Source organism: Populus euphratica, unplaced genomic scaffold, assembly GCF_000495115.2.
Source record: "Populus euphratica unplaced genomic scaffold, PopEup_1.0 scaffold502.1, whole genome shotgun sequence".
NCBI lineage: Eukaryota > Viridiplantae > Streptophyta > Magnoliopsida > Malpighiales > Salicaceae > Populus > Populus euphratica.
Window position 1 is genome coordinate 47,237 of NW_011500381.1, and position 17,768 is coordinate 65,004.

The window sequence follows — 17,768 nt, forward strand, 5'->3', positions numbered from 1 at the left end:
TCTTAATGAGATGATCTTTCTGTCTTCCCGTAGACAGAATTGTTAATAAAGCAGGAAAGTCTTGCAGAAAATTATCAGACTGGGACAATTTCCATGTTCGATGCCACAATAATTACAAATCTTTAAGTCACATAATATTTATAAAGATTCAAGATTCAAGTTTGATAACGTAAGGCTGAGTTAGAACTGAAATGCCCGACTTGTAATCATGCTAACAAGCTGCCAGCCTAGCTGAGAACAGGAGGAATGCGGAACGACATTTCAGTTTCAGTACATAAGCTACCAGATCTGATAGTTGTTCAAATGATTTCATCTCGCTACCAAAACATCAAAACAATGAGAAATAAAAATGATATTAACAGGTGTGTATCCCTCCTGATCGAAAGTAGAAAGAATCATTACCAGCCTCATATCAAGTGACTGTATACAGCTATTTGGTAATCAGGTAAAAGCAACTTTAAAACATCGAATCTATTTTCTTCCTTCTGTTTTTGCCTGTTGTACAGCACTGAATCGTGACACTATCTTAATTACAAAACAATTGATCATGACATTCTTGAAACATAAAATATCATTTGGTTTTCATCGACCATTTCGGAACAAGTTGAAATCCCAGCGACGCAGCAAACCATCCATAATGTGGTTTGCTGGATTCCGTTCTACAGTCAATGTAGCTTTTGTATTACCTGACAAGTCAGTATCTGTAGAGCCACGGATGCTTCCTGAAGCATCATTGCTAGAAGAGGCAGTTATGCTTTTTGATTCCATTATGGAAGGTGGATTGTCAAATGGAGTTACTACAGATGATGCACTTGTATCGGGAGAAGGATCTAAAGTTGCTAAATTTTGGTGATTGACAGCGGAAGAGGAAGCAGATTCTGTCTTTAAGGGCACACGTTGCTTTACTGAAGTGGGAGGTGGTCGTGTCTTCAAAGGATTGCCGAGTTCTCCAATTGAATATGCATCCTGATTATCTTTTTGTGAGGATTTAACAGAAGCAGGACTGAAACTGGTCAGTTGTTCCTCTGCATTGGGGTGTCGCAGCTCCAAGTCCTTTAATGACTCAATTACTGCTTCCATGAACATCTGAAATATGCAGAGCAATTCAACTTTCAAGTAGAACATCATTTTGCATATACAATGTTCAAGACTCACCCTTTCTTCCTCCTCCATATCACAAGGAGAACCTGCCAAGTCATCCAGCTGGTATTCTACATATTGATCATCATCCATTGTTGTTGGAACAGGTGGGCCATGAGGATGAGCCCTGGAGAATTCAAAGGTAATCATTTTGGATGATGATGGCAAATGATAATCACCAATTTCTTCACGCTGCAGCAAAGCATGCTAGTGTTAAGTGTTGAAAAAAATGAACTTCAGTCTCTAGGAAAGGGAAAGGGAACACAGCTCAGGTCATATGATTCATAGAGCGAACCAGCTGAACAATGTGCTAATCAGTCACTAGCACCATCTGTTGCAAAGGGCAAGAGGATACCTCAACTTCAGCTTGATTGTCTTTATGTTGATTATCCAAAGGAACCTGAACAGAATGTATAAAGTTCAACATAATACAGACAAAAGAGGCAACCACTCCTCCTTCCTAGTTTAGTGAAATTAAACTAATCCCATCCACATCATTATCCCCATGCAGTGCAGGCAGCATTACATGTGTTGAGTTTCATTAGTTTTTTGTCCTCCCCCCCTTCTGCAGGAGCGCATGGAGAAAGGAAAGATGAGGATCATAAGAAAACTAAGCACTCAAATCTAATACCCATCATACAGGACAATAGTTACACTATGGAGCAGTTAATTAAACATACGGTGCATCATACAGGCCTTTGACCTCTACACTAAGAATTTTTTTAACATTTCAAGCAAAGAATACAGCATATAATCACTGACCTCTATCCGACTCATAGGTTTTCTGGACCAAACTTGTTCAATTGCATCTGCTGTGCTGCTTGATGATGGTACTACAACAAATAACAAAAAGATAGGACAACGAAAAAAAAGCAGGAAAATAAAGCTTTGACAGAAATCATCTTAGAGATGCTAATAAGAATAAGGTAAATCAGTCACACCTTCTGATACAACTGGCAATTCTGGGTCACAGCCTACTTCATGCAACGAGCTCCAACTATCCTGAAAGTACAAACAACCAACAATTGGCAAAACAGGATAGTAGAAATGAAATGTAGTGCTTCCAATAATATCATGCCCTACAACAAGATCTATGTGATTCAATTTACCTTACCAAAGTAATCATGCACCATTTCAAAGTATGCCCCCCCCACCTCATCCTCAGGAGGTTGCAAAACATTGTGGAAGAAGATATTTAATGAATCAAAATAAAATTGAGGGCGTGGAGAGTTGTGATCTCCCTCAAACTTGATAATGTTCTTGTCACCCTGCAAAATTTGCACATTAAAAATCAAGCTCACAGAGTATCATATATACAATCCAAGGCAACAAAAATTATCAAACCAAATGCAGGAGTTTCAATCAACAAAAAATGAGCAGCATACAACTCTCATTTGATGAGATTTTAATTAAAATCAACGTAATGGATCTTTGGGAATCATTCCTCAAACAAGAAACTTTGAAAAAACACAGCATATACTCAATATTTAGCTGTTGATCAACTGTGTCCAGGGTGGCTTCCCAATTGACCTCGGGCTAGAGATTTGGAATAAATTCAACCAAGACTAGAACAGATTTCATCTATCATTTGTTAACACTAAAGAATTTCAATTTCCCGTGATTACAAACCTGACAAAATGCCAAGCATTAGAGCAAACTTCAAGAAAAGTAAATTTCTATCTGCAATTGAGCACAATTACTTTTGAATGTTTGCCACTAAATGGAAGGAACTTACTACGTATGCTTCAAATATTCGATCTGAGTGATAAGGGCATATGAAATCATCATCAATGGCATGTCCAAATAAAACTGGAACAAAGCATGATTTTGCCACCTGTGATACAAAGATGAATAAAGGAGTTATATTCTTCAATAACAGGTAAGGTGATAAAATTAGAATCTGCACATTGAAGTGTGGAATGAAAAAAATATGAAGTTTGGATACAAAAAGCAGTTGAGGGAACAACCATTCAACTTTTTCATTCACTAAAAAAAAACTGTTTGCTACTTCTCACATTTCTTTAGTGAAAAAATCCACTGGAATTTTTATAGTTTGGTAACTGCTCCAAACCAACCTGCAACTATCATCACATTGATGAAGCTTTCCCACCATAAACTTAGTAAAGTTGGACAGGTAAAAATTAAAAATAAAGTGGCCAGTCACACACTAATGCATCCCATAGAGACTAAAATTTCAATTAAATGACTTGGTGATTATTGTTTACTCTAAATCATGTCTTAGCTTTCCATTTTGACCAAGTGGTTGTCCCGTACCATGAATAAATTAAAATAAAATATGAAAAGATAAGACAGACGTCTGAGATGGGACTAGTATGAACATGAACAAAGTTATAATTGAGTTCTAGTTATCATCCAGAAACTTCAGCTTGCAACACCCAATAAAGAAGTACAAGTTGCAGGAGGGAGAGAACCTTAATGGTGTTCAGGTCCATTATGTCAAACTTTGCCTTTTTCTGAATAGATTTACGCATGTATTGGATAGCAAATTTCACCTAGAACAAGTAACAAAAATAAACACAGTGAGACAACACAGAGACAAGACTAGAAAACCTAGAAGAATATTTGTGCACTCATCATTGCATCAATTATTAATACATGTGCATAGTTCAGACAGTAAATTACAATACATGTAAATGGTTTAAAGAGTCTGATGGATGTGATTAGGGAAAAAACAAAGATGGGTAAAAAAATCATTCATTACACAATGAAAGGTGTTACTTAATGACAAAACTGACCTACTAAAACATTGACACAACAAAGAGTGGGTGTGTAATGAAGATAAAAGTTAAGCTCCATGATGGGCAATTCAGAATGCCAGAACCATTAAACATGGCCACACAAAAAAGTTGCTAGACAAGCAATTTTAACGTTAAAATAATTACCACCATCATTTAGGCACAAGTAAAATTGAATTTTAGTAAGAGCAAGATGAAATAATTACAGGGTAGAAAGAGTTGTTTCTAATTAGCCATCCAAATTCCAAGAAAAGCCAAAAAGAAATGAAAACTAAAGAACAAATATATCACAGTAATAAAATCAGGGGCAAAGACTTCTCTGGAGATCTTCTAATGAAAGAGGCTCTCTATATACATAAACTTTCTGCAAACTTGAGTCAGCAGTGGTGATTGCAAGAAAAATGTCACTAATGCAGTTTACAATTATTAAGATTGCAGGAAGATTTTGTAATGAAGAAAAGAACTGTCATAATAAACATCCTTGCAAGTTCATTTATTTCCTGTTATTGTAAATCATCACACAGAATACACTAAGGCTGTGAATCAATGAAGAATATAATTCTCGTAATGTGACTGAATGGTGACTTACAGTGAACTTGGGTAAAGGAAATTTGTAGGTACCCACAAGTTCCATCATCAGGTCAACCAAATCAGAAAAGGGACTGTCAAGAACCATTCCTGCGATCGAGGGATCCCCAGCTCCATACATCAGGCTGTGAGACATCATCAATGGTAGATAAGTAAATAGAAGTGCCTCACACTGCAACAGATCCACATGACCATAAACCTAGACTAATGACACAACATGAAAAAAGATGTATAGTAGTTAATGAACAGAACCTAGCGACAGCACCCATTGAACGGCCCCATAAGCCAATCAAAGAGACATTTCCATCTTGCCGCAAATAATCAACGACAGCCATGAGATCATCTTTCTAGAAAACAACCAAAGAATGTCTGATGGTGACTTTCGACATTGAAGAGCAACAATTGCCAATATAAAAATAAATAACCAGGTGGTGTCTAAAAAATTTCTAGGAGATCAACAAACATTTCAACAATCAATGCATAAGATATATGTGTAGTTGCACAATGAGCACCCAACTTCCCTCAACAGATTTTGATAGGATGCCCACAACTTACTTCATTCCATCCTAAAGTGACATAATCTCCTCCAGAAATTCCAGATCCTGAGAAATCGAGAGTGAGAACTGTGATGTTTGAAGGCAGCAATACAATAGCAGCTTCACTAGCATCAACCCTGCACCCACTGCAAAAGCAAAGATACACTGCCAATTAGTAACAATCAGTTTTGTGAAACAAAAGTTGAAGAAATAAATACAAAATCTTAATTAAGTTGATTTTTAATAGAACTGCCAATCAATCCCACTTTCTCTGCTCCATTTTAACAAGGGTTTAACAAGGGTAAACAGAAGGTAATATTTAGCACCAAGATAAAGAAAGAACTTATGCTTGATGACTATAGAAAATTCTCTTTCTAATTTGATCTGTATTTTCATTCTTCATCATCCAAAATTCTGAGTTTCTACAAGAACACTAGAAGACTCCATCCATAAGGTGCTACAGACAACAATCTAAATTATAATAAACCATGATTAACCAGTTACCTGTTTCCATGACAGTATATTACACAGGGCAGAGGCTTTTCTTGGGGATTAACAATGGGCATGTAATGACTACATTGAAGAACATCTCCCCTACTGTTTTGAACCTGCAAAACATTGAAAACACCTTAAACATAAGCCAATGAACAATTCAAATGTTTCAAGTTTCCCAGCAGGCATAAAGAAGATATCATTCATTTACTACCAAAAGCTGCATATAGTTGATAATTCTTTACTCCTCTTTTACAATTATAAAGTCATGTTTTCAATGGGACAACCACGGGAAAGGAAGGATCAAATATTTGTAATGGATATTACTTGTGTAGAGTTCTGTATGAGTCTCTTGTGCAGGTAAAACGTGCAAGTTTCCATGAATAGTTGAGTGTATGGACCATGGCTACGTTGCAACTGTAATGCCCAGTTCCACTCCATGATCCCAGTAAGAAAGTGCAAGGAAAATGATTGGTTGATCTAACTCAGCAAATAATTATGCTATATGGGGATATTCCAGGACCTTCAATTTAAAAAAATTACAGCACCTAAAATTTGTAACATGGATGACAAGTTACAAAATATCAAAGTTTCAAAATATTAATGATAACTTCAGCAAATCTACACTAGGCTTGACAAGTTGTGTGAAATTGCTAGGGGTACTTGTTTGCTGAACTGTTTTTAATATAAATCAAGCTGATGTCAACATGTCAGAGGTATTTAGCAAGTTCATCAGTCATCTGTCTATAAGGAGAGGAAGACATAAAAAAAAAAAATATAATCAAACATAAAAAATTGGCCAGTCCACCCATATTGGCACTTACCTCCACGTCCTTTCTTTGGTACCATTTTCCTTTCAACAAGAACTCTTGATCCAACAAATCATGTTTTGGGTTGTATTCAGCTCTACAAAACAACAATGGACAGAATCATGAAAAACTATAAACAAAGAAATGGGCCAATACAGTCATCAAAAATTGTAATTTCCTTGGCATGCATCCCATTGAGCTTAGATAACTGGTGTATAGCAATAAAGTCTAGATGTTTTCAATTCAGCTTAATGCCATATAAAAAGTGCAGTGCATAAATGCATCACACTAAAGCTTGCAACACCAATTAATGCCTTCTTGTTCTTAAAGAGTCCAATGAAACCTTTTTTTTTTCCTTTTGCTTCTGGAGAATCAATTATTGAATAATGCAAATAAAAAAATGTGTGGAGCCTACATTTCCGAAAAAAAATTGCTATCAAACATACCTCAGCTTATAAGAGGATGCATCGGATCTACAAGATGTCTTTGATGACTGAACTTAATAATGGATGTTTGACTTTGATAGACATTTAAGCAATAAATAGTTCAGTGTCTGTGAATTTAGGAACCTTATTGGATTCTCATCGAAATTGTTCAGCATCTAGCATCAACTGTTTCCAAGTCAACTGCCAATTTAATAACCCCCAGAAAGTTCATTTTGCTGTCTCTATTTTCACTCAGTATCACGTGAAATACGCAAAAGTGGAAAAACTATATAAACAAAGCAAAAGAACTAAAAGGTTCTGATCCTCACATGCCAACCCTATCAAAACAACTACTGGAATTTAACACATTTGACTTTCAAAAGAATATGAAAAGAAGTAACAATATATACTATCTGCTATGCACCATAATATGATTTCGTTTACAAAAATGAAAAACTACCTGATACAATACTTAGCTTGGAATCTAACGATCAAAATTGACTAATCAATATAGAGGATTTAAACACAAGAATACCACGTCCGTACAGAAAAACAGAAATCAGCACAGAAAGAAAGATCTTGGATTCTGAACAAACCACACAAAGTAAAGAGTCGAAGCTATATCATTTGAATCCCAATAATAAATCAAAAGCCCTTTTGGTTGCCAAGGAAACCGATAAAAGTAAAATCAAATTTGAATCTCATGGTGTCTGTTATCTTCATGACTGGACAAAAAAAAATATCAAAATTAAGAACTTTTGAGAAAAGGGTTTCCAATTTTCATTCAAAGCCAGATAGCAAAAACCGACCAGGATTCAAAACGAAAACTTTTCCCTTCCAAATTTCTAATCAACTAAACAAACCAAAATCCAGATGGAAAATAGTCAAATTTGAAGGAAAGAAGAGAAATTTAATACCTGGGGGGCCTTATAATAAAATTAACAAGTTGCTCCATCCGATCTCTCTTCTCTTGGTTTCTCTCCTGTGACTATCATAAATAATAATTTTCAAAACTTTTTTGTGTTACCAAAAAAATTAGATAACAAAGAAAGAAAGGAGACAGAAAGCAACAAGAAGAGAACAAGGGGAAGACGGAACAGTCTATGTATATGTCTTCTGTTCTGAGAGTGTATCAGAAGATAGATGATTTATTCTTTGTTTCTAACAGACGAAAAACAAAGGAAAAGACAAGGAAGGATGGAAGGAAGAAGAGGGCTTTGTTGTTTTCGATGTTGTAAGTTGTTTTGTTTTGATTCATCTATTCGGATTCCGGTGTAGTTGGAGTTCTGTTTCTGTCCTGTGCTCGGATTCCGGTGTAGTTGGAGTTCTGTTCCTGTCCTGTCCTGTCCTGTCCTGTACTGTCCTGTCCTGTTTGCCCTTTCCATAAGAAACAAAAACATCGTTTTATGCTTTTTGTTGGCTTTTGTCTTGTTTGGCTTCTGCAACCCGTGCCTGATGTCTCTCTTTGTACCAGGCTCTTCTCTCCATGCGTGAATTTAAAGCATGGGACTTCCATCTGTATCGAGGAGCATGGAGGTTTTTTTTTTTTTTTTTTTTACACAGTAAAAAAATTAGTAAAATTGCACACTTAAAAACATAATTGGAAAATTAGCACACTACTTGCAAATGATATTGACAATTTATTTTGAATTATACATCAAGTCTTTCAATTACGATGATATTGACAATTTATTTTGAATTATAGATCAAGTCTTTCAAAAAAAAATAAAAAAATAAAAAAAAATAATGGGACACTCATAACTGACAGAAAACTCGATTGATAGAGATTTATTATGTGATTATATATTAGGAGAGGTATATCCGGTCAATTTTTATAGAAGCAACTACATCAAGCTGACATGGTTAAATGTTAATTTTAATATCTCAATAGTTGCAATAACAAACTAGCTTTCATGTATGGTTGAGGATATATATTATATATGTTTAGAGAATTTATTTTTATGATTATGGCTGATAATACAATTTTGTTAAACTTTATAACAATACTTAATAATTTTTGGGCTGGTTTAAATTACACATTGAGAAAGTCATGTTTGCATATCTATGATAGCAATTATATAAGATATGTCTAAAAAAAGATAAAAAATTAATTATTTATTATTATTTTTATATACACACACACAAAAAAAAATGATAGAATTAATCATTCTATGCCTTCGTTATTGAACTAATAATACTAACTAGTTTGATAATTTCGTTATGAGTTAAATATTATTGTTATTAAACTTAATTTACTAAGTTAATTTTAAATGAGTATAAATAGAATATCAATTTTATTGAGATGTTTTTAGCATACAATATAAATAAATGTATGGTGTTTTATTGAGATGTTTTAAACGGTTTTATAGAACTATTTATTCTACATGATGTTTTAAACGGTTTTATAGAACTATTCTATGAGATTGTATTGATAATTTTGGATAAAACTACATGTCTTCGGATTTTTCTAAGACGATAACGATATGTTTGGTTGGATATAATGGATTTTCCAATGCAATGATCCACAATGGTTTGACATTTGATTGTATAATTTTTTAAAGCGTCTATTTGGGATTGTAATAGCCGTTTAAAGTGTTTTTCATAAATAATATTTTTCAAAATTATTTTTAAAATCAGCATATCATAACAATCAAAAAACATAAAAAAATATTTTTAGCAAAAAAATTAAATTAAATTTTAAAGAAATACGATTTCAATCATGTTTCCAAACAAGGTCAAAATCAGAATGTAATAAATAATTACAATTATAATATTGACTTATTATAGTAAAAGTAATATTAAGAAAAAAACTATATAACGAACCATTATACAATTAAAATAAACATGTAAAGATGCAGAAATGTTTTCATCATAAGAACTAAATTATAATTTTTACAAACTAGAAGGACCAAAAATTTTTTTAAATAAGAATGACTTTGTAAATGGAAATAAAATATAAGAAAATAAAGAAATGTCAAGCACAACTGGAATTTAACCAAGCTTGCATGTACTTGTTTTCTATTTTTACAGGAAAATATTAAGAAAAAATGTAACAGGTGGTAAAAAATATAAATACAATTCACTCGATATATTGCACTGTGGATACAGATAAGAACAATATTTTTACTGTCTTACCCTTTAAAGAAAAAACATCATAGGCTACTGTCTTACCCTTTAAAGAAAAAACATCAGAGGCTAATGGTTAAAGGTAAAAATGTATTTGCAATTGGATTATTTTGGTATTTTAAAATTGATAAAATTTCACACTAAAATAACATCAATATCCTTAAAAGTATGAAAATGTTGGTTATTTTTATGTTTTCATGTAAAAATGCACGATAAAATCATATGTTTACCCTTATAATAATAATAATAAAAAAAAAACTTTAACTCACAATCAGAGCCTGTTTGCCTTTTCATTTAGATAAGCATAATAAAAAACTTAATTACCCTTGAAGTTCATGCTTCCATACCTTGGGTTAGAGAGTGTTATTGTCATTAGGTTGCTGGTTTTTTCATTATTATTTGGTTAGGATAGAAACATTTTGATATTGTAATATATGAAAAGTATATTAAAAAATACATTGATGTGTGATGGACACGCATCAATCGCTTTATTATTTTTGGACGATGTGTATGACTAATATTAGTGGCTAAAAACATTGTGCTAGGATGACATCCAATTCATCTCGATGTTTTCTCCATGACTCAACACACACATGCACTAAAAAGAACTCTGATATGACATTAATAATCATTTTTGTCTTCTTATTTTTTCTTTCTTTTTATTTATGTCCCGCCTCTAATTTATCAGATCACAGGTGAATAAAAACTATTTTTAAAAAATATATTACATCAACTATTTTGTTGTTTTTGGATTACTGCTAATTTCAGTGGCCACAAAAATCATAAAATCATTATGGGACGCTATCTAATTTGTCTCACCGTTTCCTCCATAACCCAACAACACGTGTATTAAAAGAAACTTTAGTTTGGCGTTGATAAGTATTTTTTATTCTTCTCTATTCTCTCTCTCTTCCTTGATGTTCGTGGGTTGCCTCTAATTTCTTAATTCATCTCCTCAACTTCTCTTATCTTTCAATTTAGTTCATGTTCTTTCGGTTATTATTAGTTTTATTTTGAAATAATTTACGCAATTAAAATTTTATTTTGATTTCATCCTCATTTATTTTTTTTCTTTGTCAAACTTGTCTTCATTCTATTAATTCCTAATTAAGTAATCAAAGATAATTTTTAAAATTAATTTTTTTATGATTTCACCCTCTAAGTTTTTTTTCCTATTAGATTTTGTCCTCATTCTTTTTATTGTTTTTTTTTTGCTCTATAATTTTTTTTTTAAAAATTTACTCTATTTTATTATTCAACATTAAATTGTTTTGAATTTGAGCTTCTTAATTAAGCTCATGTTTAAGATTTCATGAGTTAGAAATTTGAAAAATTAACCCAACTTTAGAAGGTTAGCACAAGATTGATTTGGTTTTGTTTTATTATTTTTTTAATTTAATATTTTTTTCATTTTCATCCTTCAACATTTATTTAATTGGAGATTAGGCTTTTTTTTATTAACTTTCTACATCCTTTGTTTTATCCTTCATTTTTTTTATTTGAATGAATTATCTCATGTCTTGTTATTTTTTAATTATTGAATTAAATAGAAATGATTGATATTTGAATATAGACATATGCTTACTTTATTTTGTTTTATTTGGTTTGCATTTCTAGAGAGTTGCTCTAGTAGCTCTTAAGGCTTCTTTCAATATCATCATGCTTGGCTAAAGCTTCAGCTTAAATTTATTATAAATTAATATTTTGGGTTACAAAAAATTATTTTTCGCTAACTAAATTTGTACTTAGGTCTATTCCATGAAGAATTATTTCTTCTAATCCATTGTTTATATAATTTAGCCCATGACTTTTAATGGTCTCTTCCATAAGCATTTTTAATAAATGAATAACTTTTTCATTTTGAAAAATTTTAGATTTATGATTTTTATGTTTAGATTTAATTTTTATTTAATAGTGGTTAATCAAATATTGATAATATGCAAATTAATTCTGACTATTACCAAAATTAATCCTTTAACTTCTTAACTTTCAAAATCCACTATAAAAAAAAAGGTGAATGAAGATTTTTTTCCTTATCTTATATTTTAGTGTTTTATTTTCTTTTGATGGTTTGATGTTCTTTTCAAATATAGAGTTTATATTTATCTTATTGAGAAATATTTGAGTTATATAATTTTTAGTTCAAATACCTTATTTAGAAGTGTATCTAAACCAATAAAATCTTGTTAGAATTTTGAGAGGCATATTGTAATAATCTTAGTTGTACAAGTGAAAAATAATACAGATTTAAGGACAAAAAATCCTTTATTAACATAACAAAAGTTTCATTACTTTAAAATACTTCAACAAGTAACTAATTTTCTTTATTTTAATTTAAACATAGTTATTTTTATTACTAATATATATGTTAGGACTTTGATTTTATATCAATTATAAATTCGAATAAATGTTTAAAATGTATGCTATATTATTTTATTATATCTATCTTAAAAGCAAAAGCATGTATAACTTATAAATTTAAAATTATATGCACTCTAGACTTTTTTTTTAAATAATTTTTTTAATATTTTAAAACTTTTATTATGATAAACTAAATATTATTACTCACAGGTATAATATAATATGTTATAATATGTTTATAACTTTTAAAAACAAAATATATTCATATACAAACTCTCATTAAATATTATTACTCACAGGTATAATATAATAGGTTCATATACAACTCTCATTAAAAAAATAAAAATGATCAAGACTTATTTATCTACACGGTAATATATTGTTTCAAACTGTGTTTTACTTGAGAAAACATTATTTTTTCCTTAATGTTTTTCAAGCTAAATACAATTTGAAACGCTTAGACAAACGTAACCTTACTAAATGATCAATACAAATTGATTTTATTACAACATATGTATGTGTTTACAGAACTAAGTTGTCAGGCATCCAATTGAAGGCTTAATCAAACTCTTGCTTCCAGGCTCCTCTGTCGTGCGACCATATCTACAACTCAAACACGGATAGCAACAGTGCACAATAATTGAGTTCCACTCACAATTATTGTCACTACTTCTAGGGTACGCTGTTCATCAACATTAAATCCAGTACCATGCTCTGTTAGAAATACTTCCCCTCGAAACTTGTTAATCACTTGATGTGAAAAATTAATGGACTGTTTTTTCTTTGGCTTTCTTAGATCATAGAAGAATGAAAGTAAACTAGCATAAATGATAAGGGATTTGAAATAAGATAAATGAGTAGGTTTAGATTTCAATTTCCACTTTTGAAAAGTTTGTATAAATAGTTTCTGTGAACCATCAGGGATGATGGGCTCTCGTCGATCAAAGGATTGGTGTGATCTAGCGCAGCCAATCCAAGTTATGGAGGACTAGTTATGCAGGCTCTAAGGGATTGACAGATACCCCATAGCTTAATGCACTCATGCACATGAGAAGGAAAGAGAATAGTGAACATACCAAGATTGAATCTGTCCAGCCTATGCTGATCTCTTTGCATGCGAATCTGCAATGCACATTGAGAAAAGACCTGGTAAGTTTGCATACACCAACATGAAATAATTGAAATAGGATATGAGTTTGAAAGTAAAAAAAAAAAAAAAACAGAGAAGGAAGATTCTAAGTAAGGACAGAGAGAGAGAGAGCGCGTAAGCACCAACCCCATGGCTAGAAGGGTGAGTGACAAGGATGCGAGAGAAGACGCATATGTTGCGTGTATGCTTGGAGCATTCCAGAGAAAAAGATTATACAGTCCAGTAATAGAGGAGGTGAAGCCCACAACGCCAGCAAGAAGGGAGAGAATGACGAAGAAACCTGTTGCCAAATTTCCCATTGGGAAGTATATTGGAAATATGCGAGCTGGAATTGTCAAAATAGCCGCTGCATATACATTCACACATGGTAGAGCATGCATGCATAAGTCAGTAATTGCTTGAAAAATTCAATCCTTGAGTGAATATATATATGCCTGCAAGGAATCTGATTCACCTGATTCATGAGATCTTACAATTCCATGATTTATAATCCATGAACTGATTATTATTATGAAAAAATACAGCCCCATATTAAGGATTAAGAGCATGAAGGCAGTGGGTTTGCTTACTCCGGGAGCCATGGCCTCTTGGTAGGCTCAAAACCAGGAAGAGAAAATCTGTCTCCCTTGTGAAGCTAAGAAGAGATCAGTTATGTTATATGTGCAAGGAGTTTATCATTGCCTATCCAAAAAATTTAATAAACAACTGTTGGTCTTGCCAGATTGATGTCTTTCTTTACTTTCATTATGAAATGGCGTTGTCTTGATTTTGAAGAAATGCCTTCAATTCCTTACCCTAACTAGTCCTTTCCATGGGCTTGCCTCATTGAAGGGGAAGGAATCAACCTGAGTCTGAAGCGGGGCTTGTCGGTCTGTTTACTGCAGGGCTTTGCTTTTGCTTGGAATAATATACTTTTCCTTTCTCAGCAGATAAACAAGGAATAAAGTTTCCTGGAATCCTGTATCTACCTTCTAAAATTAAACCACCAGCTGTTAGCTGCGTTCACTTGCACTTTCTTATCTCTAGTTTCAGAACATTAGTAAATACAGGCAAAAACACTACAATTTTTTTTTTATATATATATATTATGACAACTTTACCAACAAGATTTTTTATCTATATACCTATTAATAAACATCGGCAAAAAAATTCTCTTGATATATACACTGAGAGAATTGTAGTGGAAAAATAAAAAATAAAAAAATAAGTCAACTAATACAATGACAGGTAACTTTTTATAGGCAACATTACCAATGGAATTAATGTAATGGTAAAGTATGTTTGTAAATATGCCAACTGAAAAATTTCTTCCATATATACTAAGAAAATTACAGAGAATATTACAGTGGGATTAATAAAAAGCAAATAATACAATAATGTGACATATTTAATGACAGAATGACTGACAAAATTACTGAAGAAATAATTTTATCAGTAATGTCATCAATAATATTTAATTTATAACCTAGTGATTAACCCTCCCCTCCCCCTCCCTCATTTCTCCTTCTTTCTTATGCATTTTTTCTGTATCAACTAGCCACCCTCCCCTAAATCTCAGCATAATTCAACTTTCCACAACCAATTTGGCCACCACAATACTTAGTTTGTCAGTATTCGTGTTCTCATTTAAATCTTATTGAGGATTCTACACTTTAGGTAACAAAATCTATCCTTTTTTAACACAATTTTAAAAGTTAATTTTTTGCATATTTTTGTAGTATATATATTTTGTTTAGGTGTTTACTTGTTTTATAATTCTTTGTCATATAAGTTTATTATATGAATTTATGATTTGTACATGTTAGAGTTTATTTTAAGTTTTATAAAATTGTATTTGTTTGTAAACTGTTGAAACTGATGTCGAATTTTTGACTTAAGTGTTTTGTGATAAAATAAATAATGGCTTATTTAATGAGTCCACTTTGTATTTTGTCAATTTTATTTCCAAGTTGAAATCTTTAGTAAATTTATAGAAATTTAAATTTATGTAGATAATTGATAATGAATTAAGAGTATTATTAAAATATATTGAATAAACTTGAGCTAAATCAATATTTTTGCAAATATATTTAGTTCATAAATGTATAGAGATTCACCCTAAGGGTTATGAAGGATGAATTATGGTAATGAGATTCATGGTTTTATTAATTATACACTATCTAATTTGAAAAATATTAGTGGAATGAGTATTAGATGTTTATCCAAGAGATGTAAAAATAAAAGTTTATCAATCCAAATGTTGTAATGATACATCTTCTATGAAAAAAGTTTATTGAGAAATACTTGTATTGGTATGCACATGAAAAACCATATGTTCCTCACGATAATATGGTAGAAAGAACGGTTAGGTTAACTTCTAGTTCTAATAACATGCATGGAGTTGTAGATGACAATAGTAATCTTTTAGGAATATGGTTATAGATGTGATGAAAATGATTTAGGGTCATGTCAGTCAATGTCCAATCATAGAATCCAATATAGACACAACCAAGTTTTTTAATCTTTTAAAAGATTCTAAGAAACCATTATAAGATGATTTCATAAATCAGAGTAAATTATTGGTCGTTGCACAAGTGTTCACTATCAAATCAGATAATAAGTTAAGTAAGGCTGGTTATGAAAGAATTGTCGAATGGATGAGAAGCATTTTACAGGAAGAGAATATACTGAAAAAGAACTTCTATGTTGCTAAGTTCATGATGAAACATCTCGGTCTAACATAATAAAAAAATGACATGTGTCTAAACTTCTACATGTTATAATACCTTAAAAATACAAAGTTGACCAAGTATAAAATATATAGGCATTTTCATTATAAACCCATGATTGGAAGGGAAGGACTTTTGTTGTATACAAAAAACTTAGATATCTCCTAAACTCACTTAGACTATAGAGGTTATTCATGGCACTAAAAACTGCTGAGCGCATAACATAACATCAATCACATGATACGATGGATGGAGTAATGGTGCACCCTTCTAATGACGATAAGAATGATTTAGGGTCATGTTGGTCAATGTCCAATCATGGAACCCAATGCAGACACAACTAAATTTTTTAATCTTTTAAAAGATTCTACAGAACTATTATAGGATGGTTCCATAAATCCCAGTAAATTAGTGGTCATTGCACATGTGTTTACCATCAAGTCAGATCATGGGTTGAGCAAGACTAGTTATGAAAGAATTGTCGAATGAGTAAGAAACATTTTACATTAAAGGAATATACTAAAATAGATCTTCTATATTACTAAATCTATAATGAAACCTCTTGGTCTAGGATACTAAAAAATTCATATGTATCCAAACTTCTACATGTTGTACTACCTTGAAAATATAAAGTTGATCAAGTATAAAACATATAAGCATTCTCATTATAGACCCATGATTGGCAGGGAGGGACTTTTTTTGCATACAAAAAACTTAGATACCTCTTAATCACACCTAGACTACATAGGTTATTCATGTCACCAAAGACTGATGAGCATATCATATGACATCAATCACATGATGTGGTGGATGGAGTGATTGTGCACCCTTTTAATGGTAATGCATGGAAACACTTTAATAGTGTACATTCTTAGTTTTCAGCAGAATCAAGGAATGTGCGTCTTGGGTTATGTACTAACGGATTCAATCCATTCGGGTCATTTGATGCTTATTATTTATATTAGCTAGTTATACTCACGGTGTACAACTTGCCACTAAAAATGTGTTAAGGCCAGAGTTCATATTTTTATTTATGGTCATACCAGGTTTTAATAGTCTAGGTTGGAATATAGATGTTTTTCTTTGACCATTGATTGATGAGTTGAAACAGTTATGGTCATCGAGGACTTTCACTTATGATGCACCGAGAAAATAGAATTTTCTGATAAAGACAACTTTAATGTGAACTATCAATAATTTTCTAGCTTATGGAATGGTTTTTGATTGAAACACATATGAAAAACTAGAATGTTCAAAATTTATTAAAAATAACAAGGCATTCACTCTAACAAACAATAATAAAGATCTTTTTTTTACTGTCATTGATGATTTTTGCTAGTAGATCACATGTTCAGAAATAATAGAAAAGATTTTTTTATTGGTAGAGTTGAAAGGATGTTGCATTACTGCTTTTTTGGTGTAAAAAATTGTATGACGTGGTGTCAGAGTATAATGACATTATGTTTGGTTTTCAATCCAATTAACAAAAGTTTTATGGTTTTGGTTTTACCCACAATTGGGTAATGCAAAGTATTTTTTAAGAGCTTTTTTATTGGAAAACCAATCTCCTCTGTCATAACATTGATGTCATGAATATAAAAAGAAATGTGTTTGAGAATATTTTCAACACCGTTATAAAAGTAAAGGGGAAGACAAAGAAAAACATCAAGTTTAAAA

At 31.7% G+C, this 17,768-nt stretch overlaps 2 protein-coding genes and 1 long non-coding RNA gene across 6 annotated transcripts; all 3 read right to left on the reverse strand.

The window, feature by feature from the left end:
* Positions 1–328: 328 nt before the first annotated feature.
* On the reverse strand, positions 329–17,768 carry LOC105114238 (uncharacterized). Its single transcript, XR_840098.1, has 3 exons — positions 17,756–17,768; positions 17,653–17,656; positions 329–455 (listed from the first exon to the last, which is right to left on the reverse strand). It is a non-coding gene; the product is annotated as an uncharacterized LOC105114238 (long non-coding RNA).
* LOC105114237 (uncharacterized) lies at positions 331–8,261 on the reverse strand. 4 transcript variants are annotated; one of them, XM_011010728.1, is made up of 15 exons: positions 8,095–8,261; positions 7,664–8,043; positions 6,337–6,418; positions 5,525–5,628; positions 5,040–5,166; positions 4,737–4,831; positions 4,486–4,609; positions 3,573–3,653; positions 2,876–2,974; positions 2,250–2,408; positions 2,082–2,142; positions 1,903–1,973; positions 1,496–1,540; positions 1,156–1,332; positions 331–1,086 (listed from the first exon to the last, which is right to left on the reverse strand). In XM_011010728.1, the coding sequence occupies exons 2-15, from the start codon at positions 7,699–7,701 to the stop codon at positions 583–585; spliced, it is 1,767 nt and encodes a 588-aa protein (XP_011009030.1). In that variant the 5' UTR covers positions 7,702–8,043; positions 8,095–8,261; the 3' UTR covers positions 331–582. The 4 variants fall into 4 exon arrangements, with proteins under 4 accessions (XP_011009030.1, XP_011009029.1, XP_011009032.1 ...); XM_011010727.1 differs by having other exon boundaries at positions 7,664–8,048; XM_011010730.1 differs by lacking the exon at positions 1,496–1,540 and having other exon boundaries at positions 7,664–8,048.
* LOC105114235 (uncharacterized) lies at positions 12,549–14,176 on the reverse strand. The gene is made up of 4 exons (XM_011010726.1): positions 13,838–14,176; positions 13,510–13,729; positions 13,310–13,355; positions 12,549–12,915 (listed from the first exon to the last, which is right to left on the reverse strand). Exons 1-4 carry the CDS (start codon positions 13,962–13,964, stop codon positions 12,844–12,846), a joined length of 465 nt encoding a protein of 154 aa, XP_011009028.1. The 5' UTR covers positions 13,965–14,176; the 3' UTR covers positions 12,549–12,843.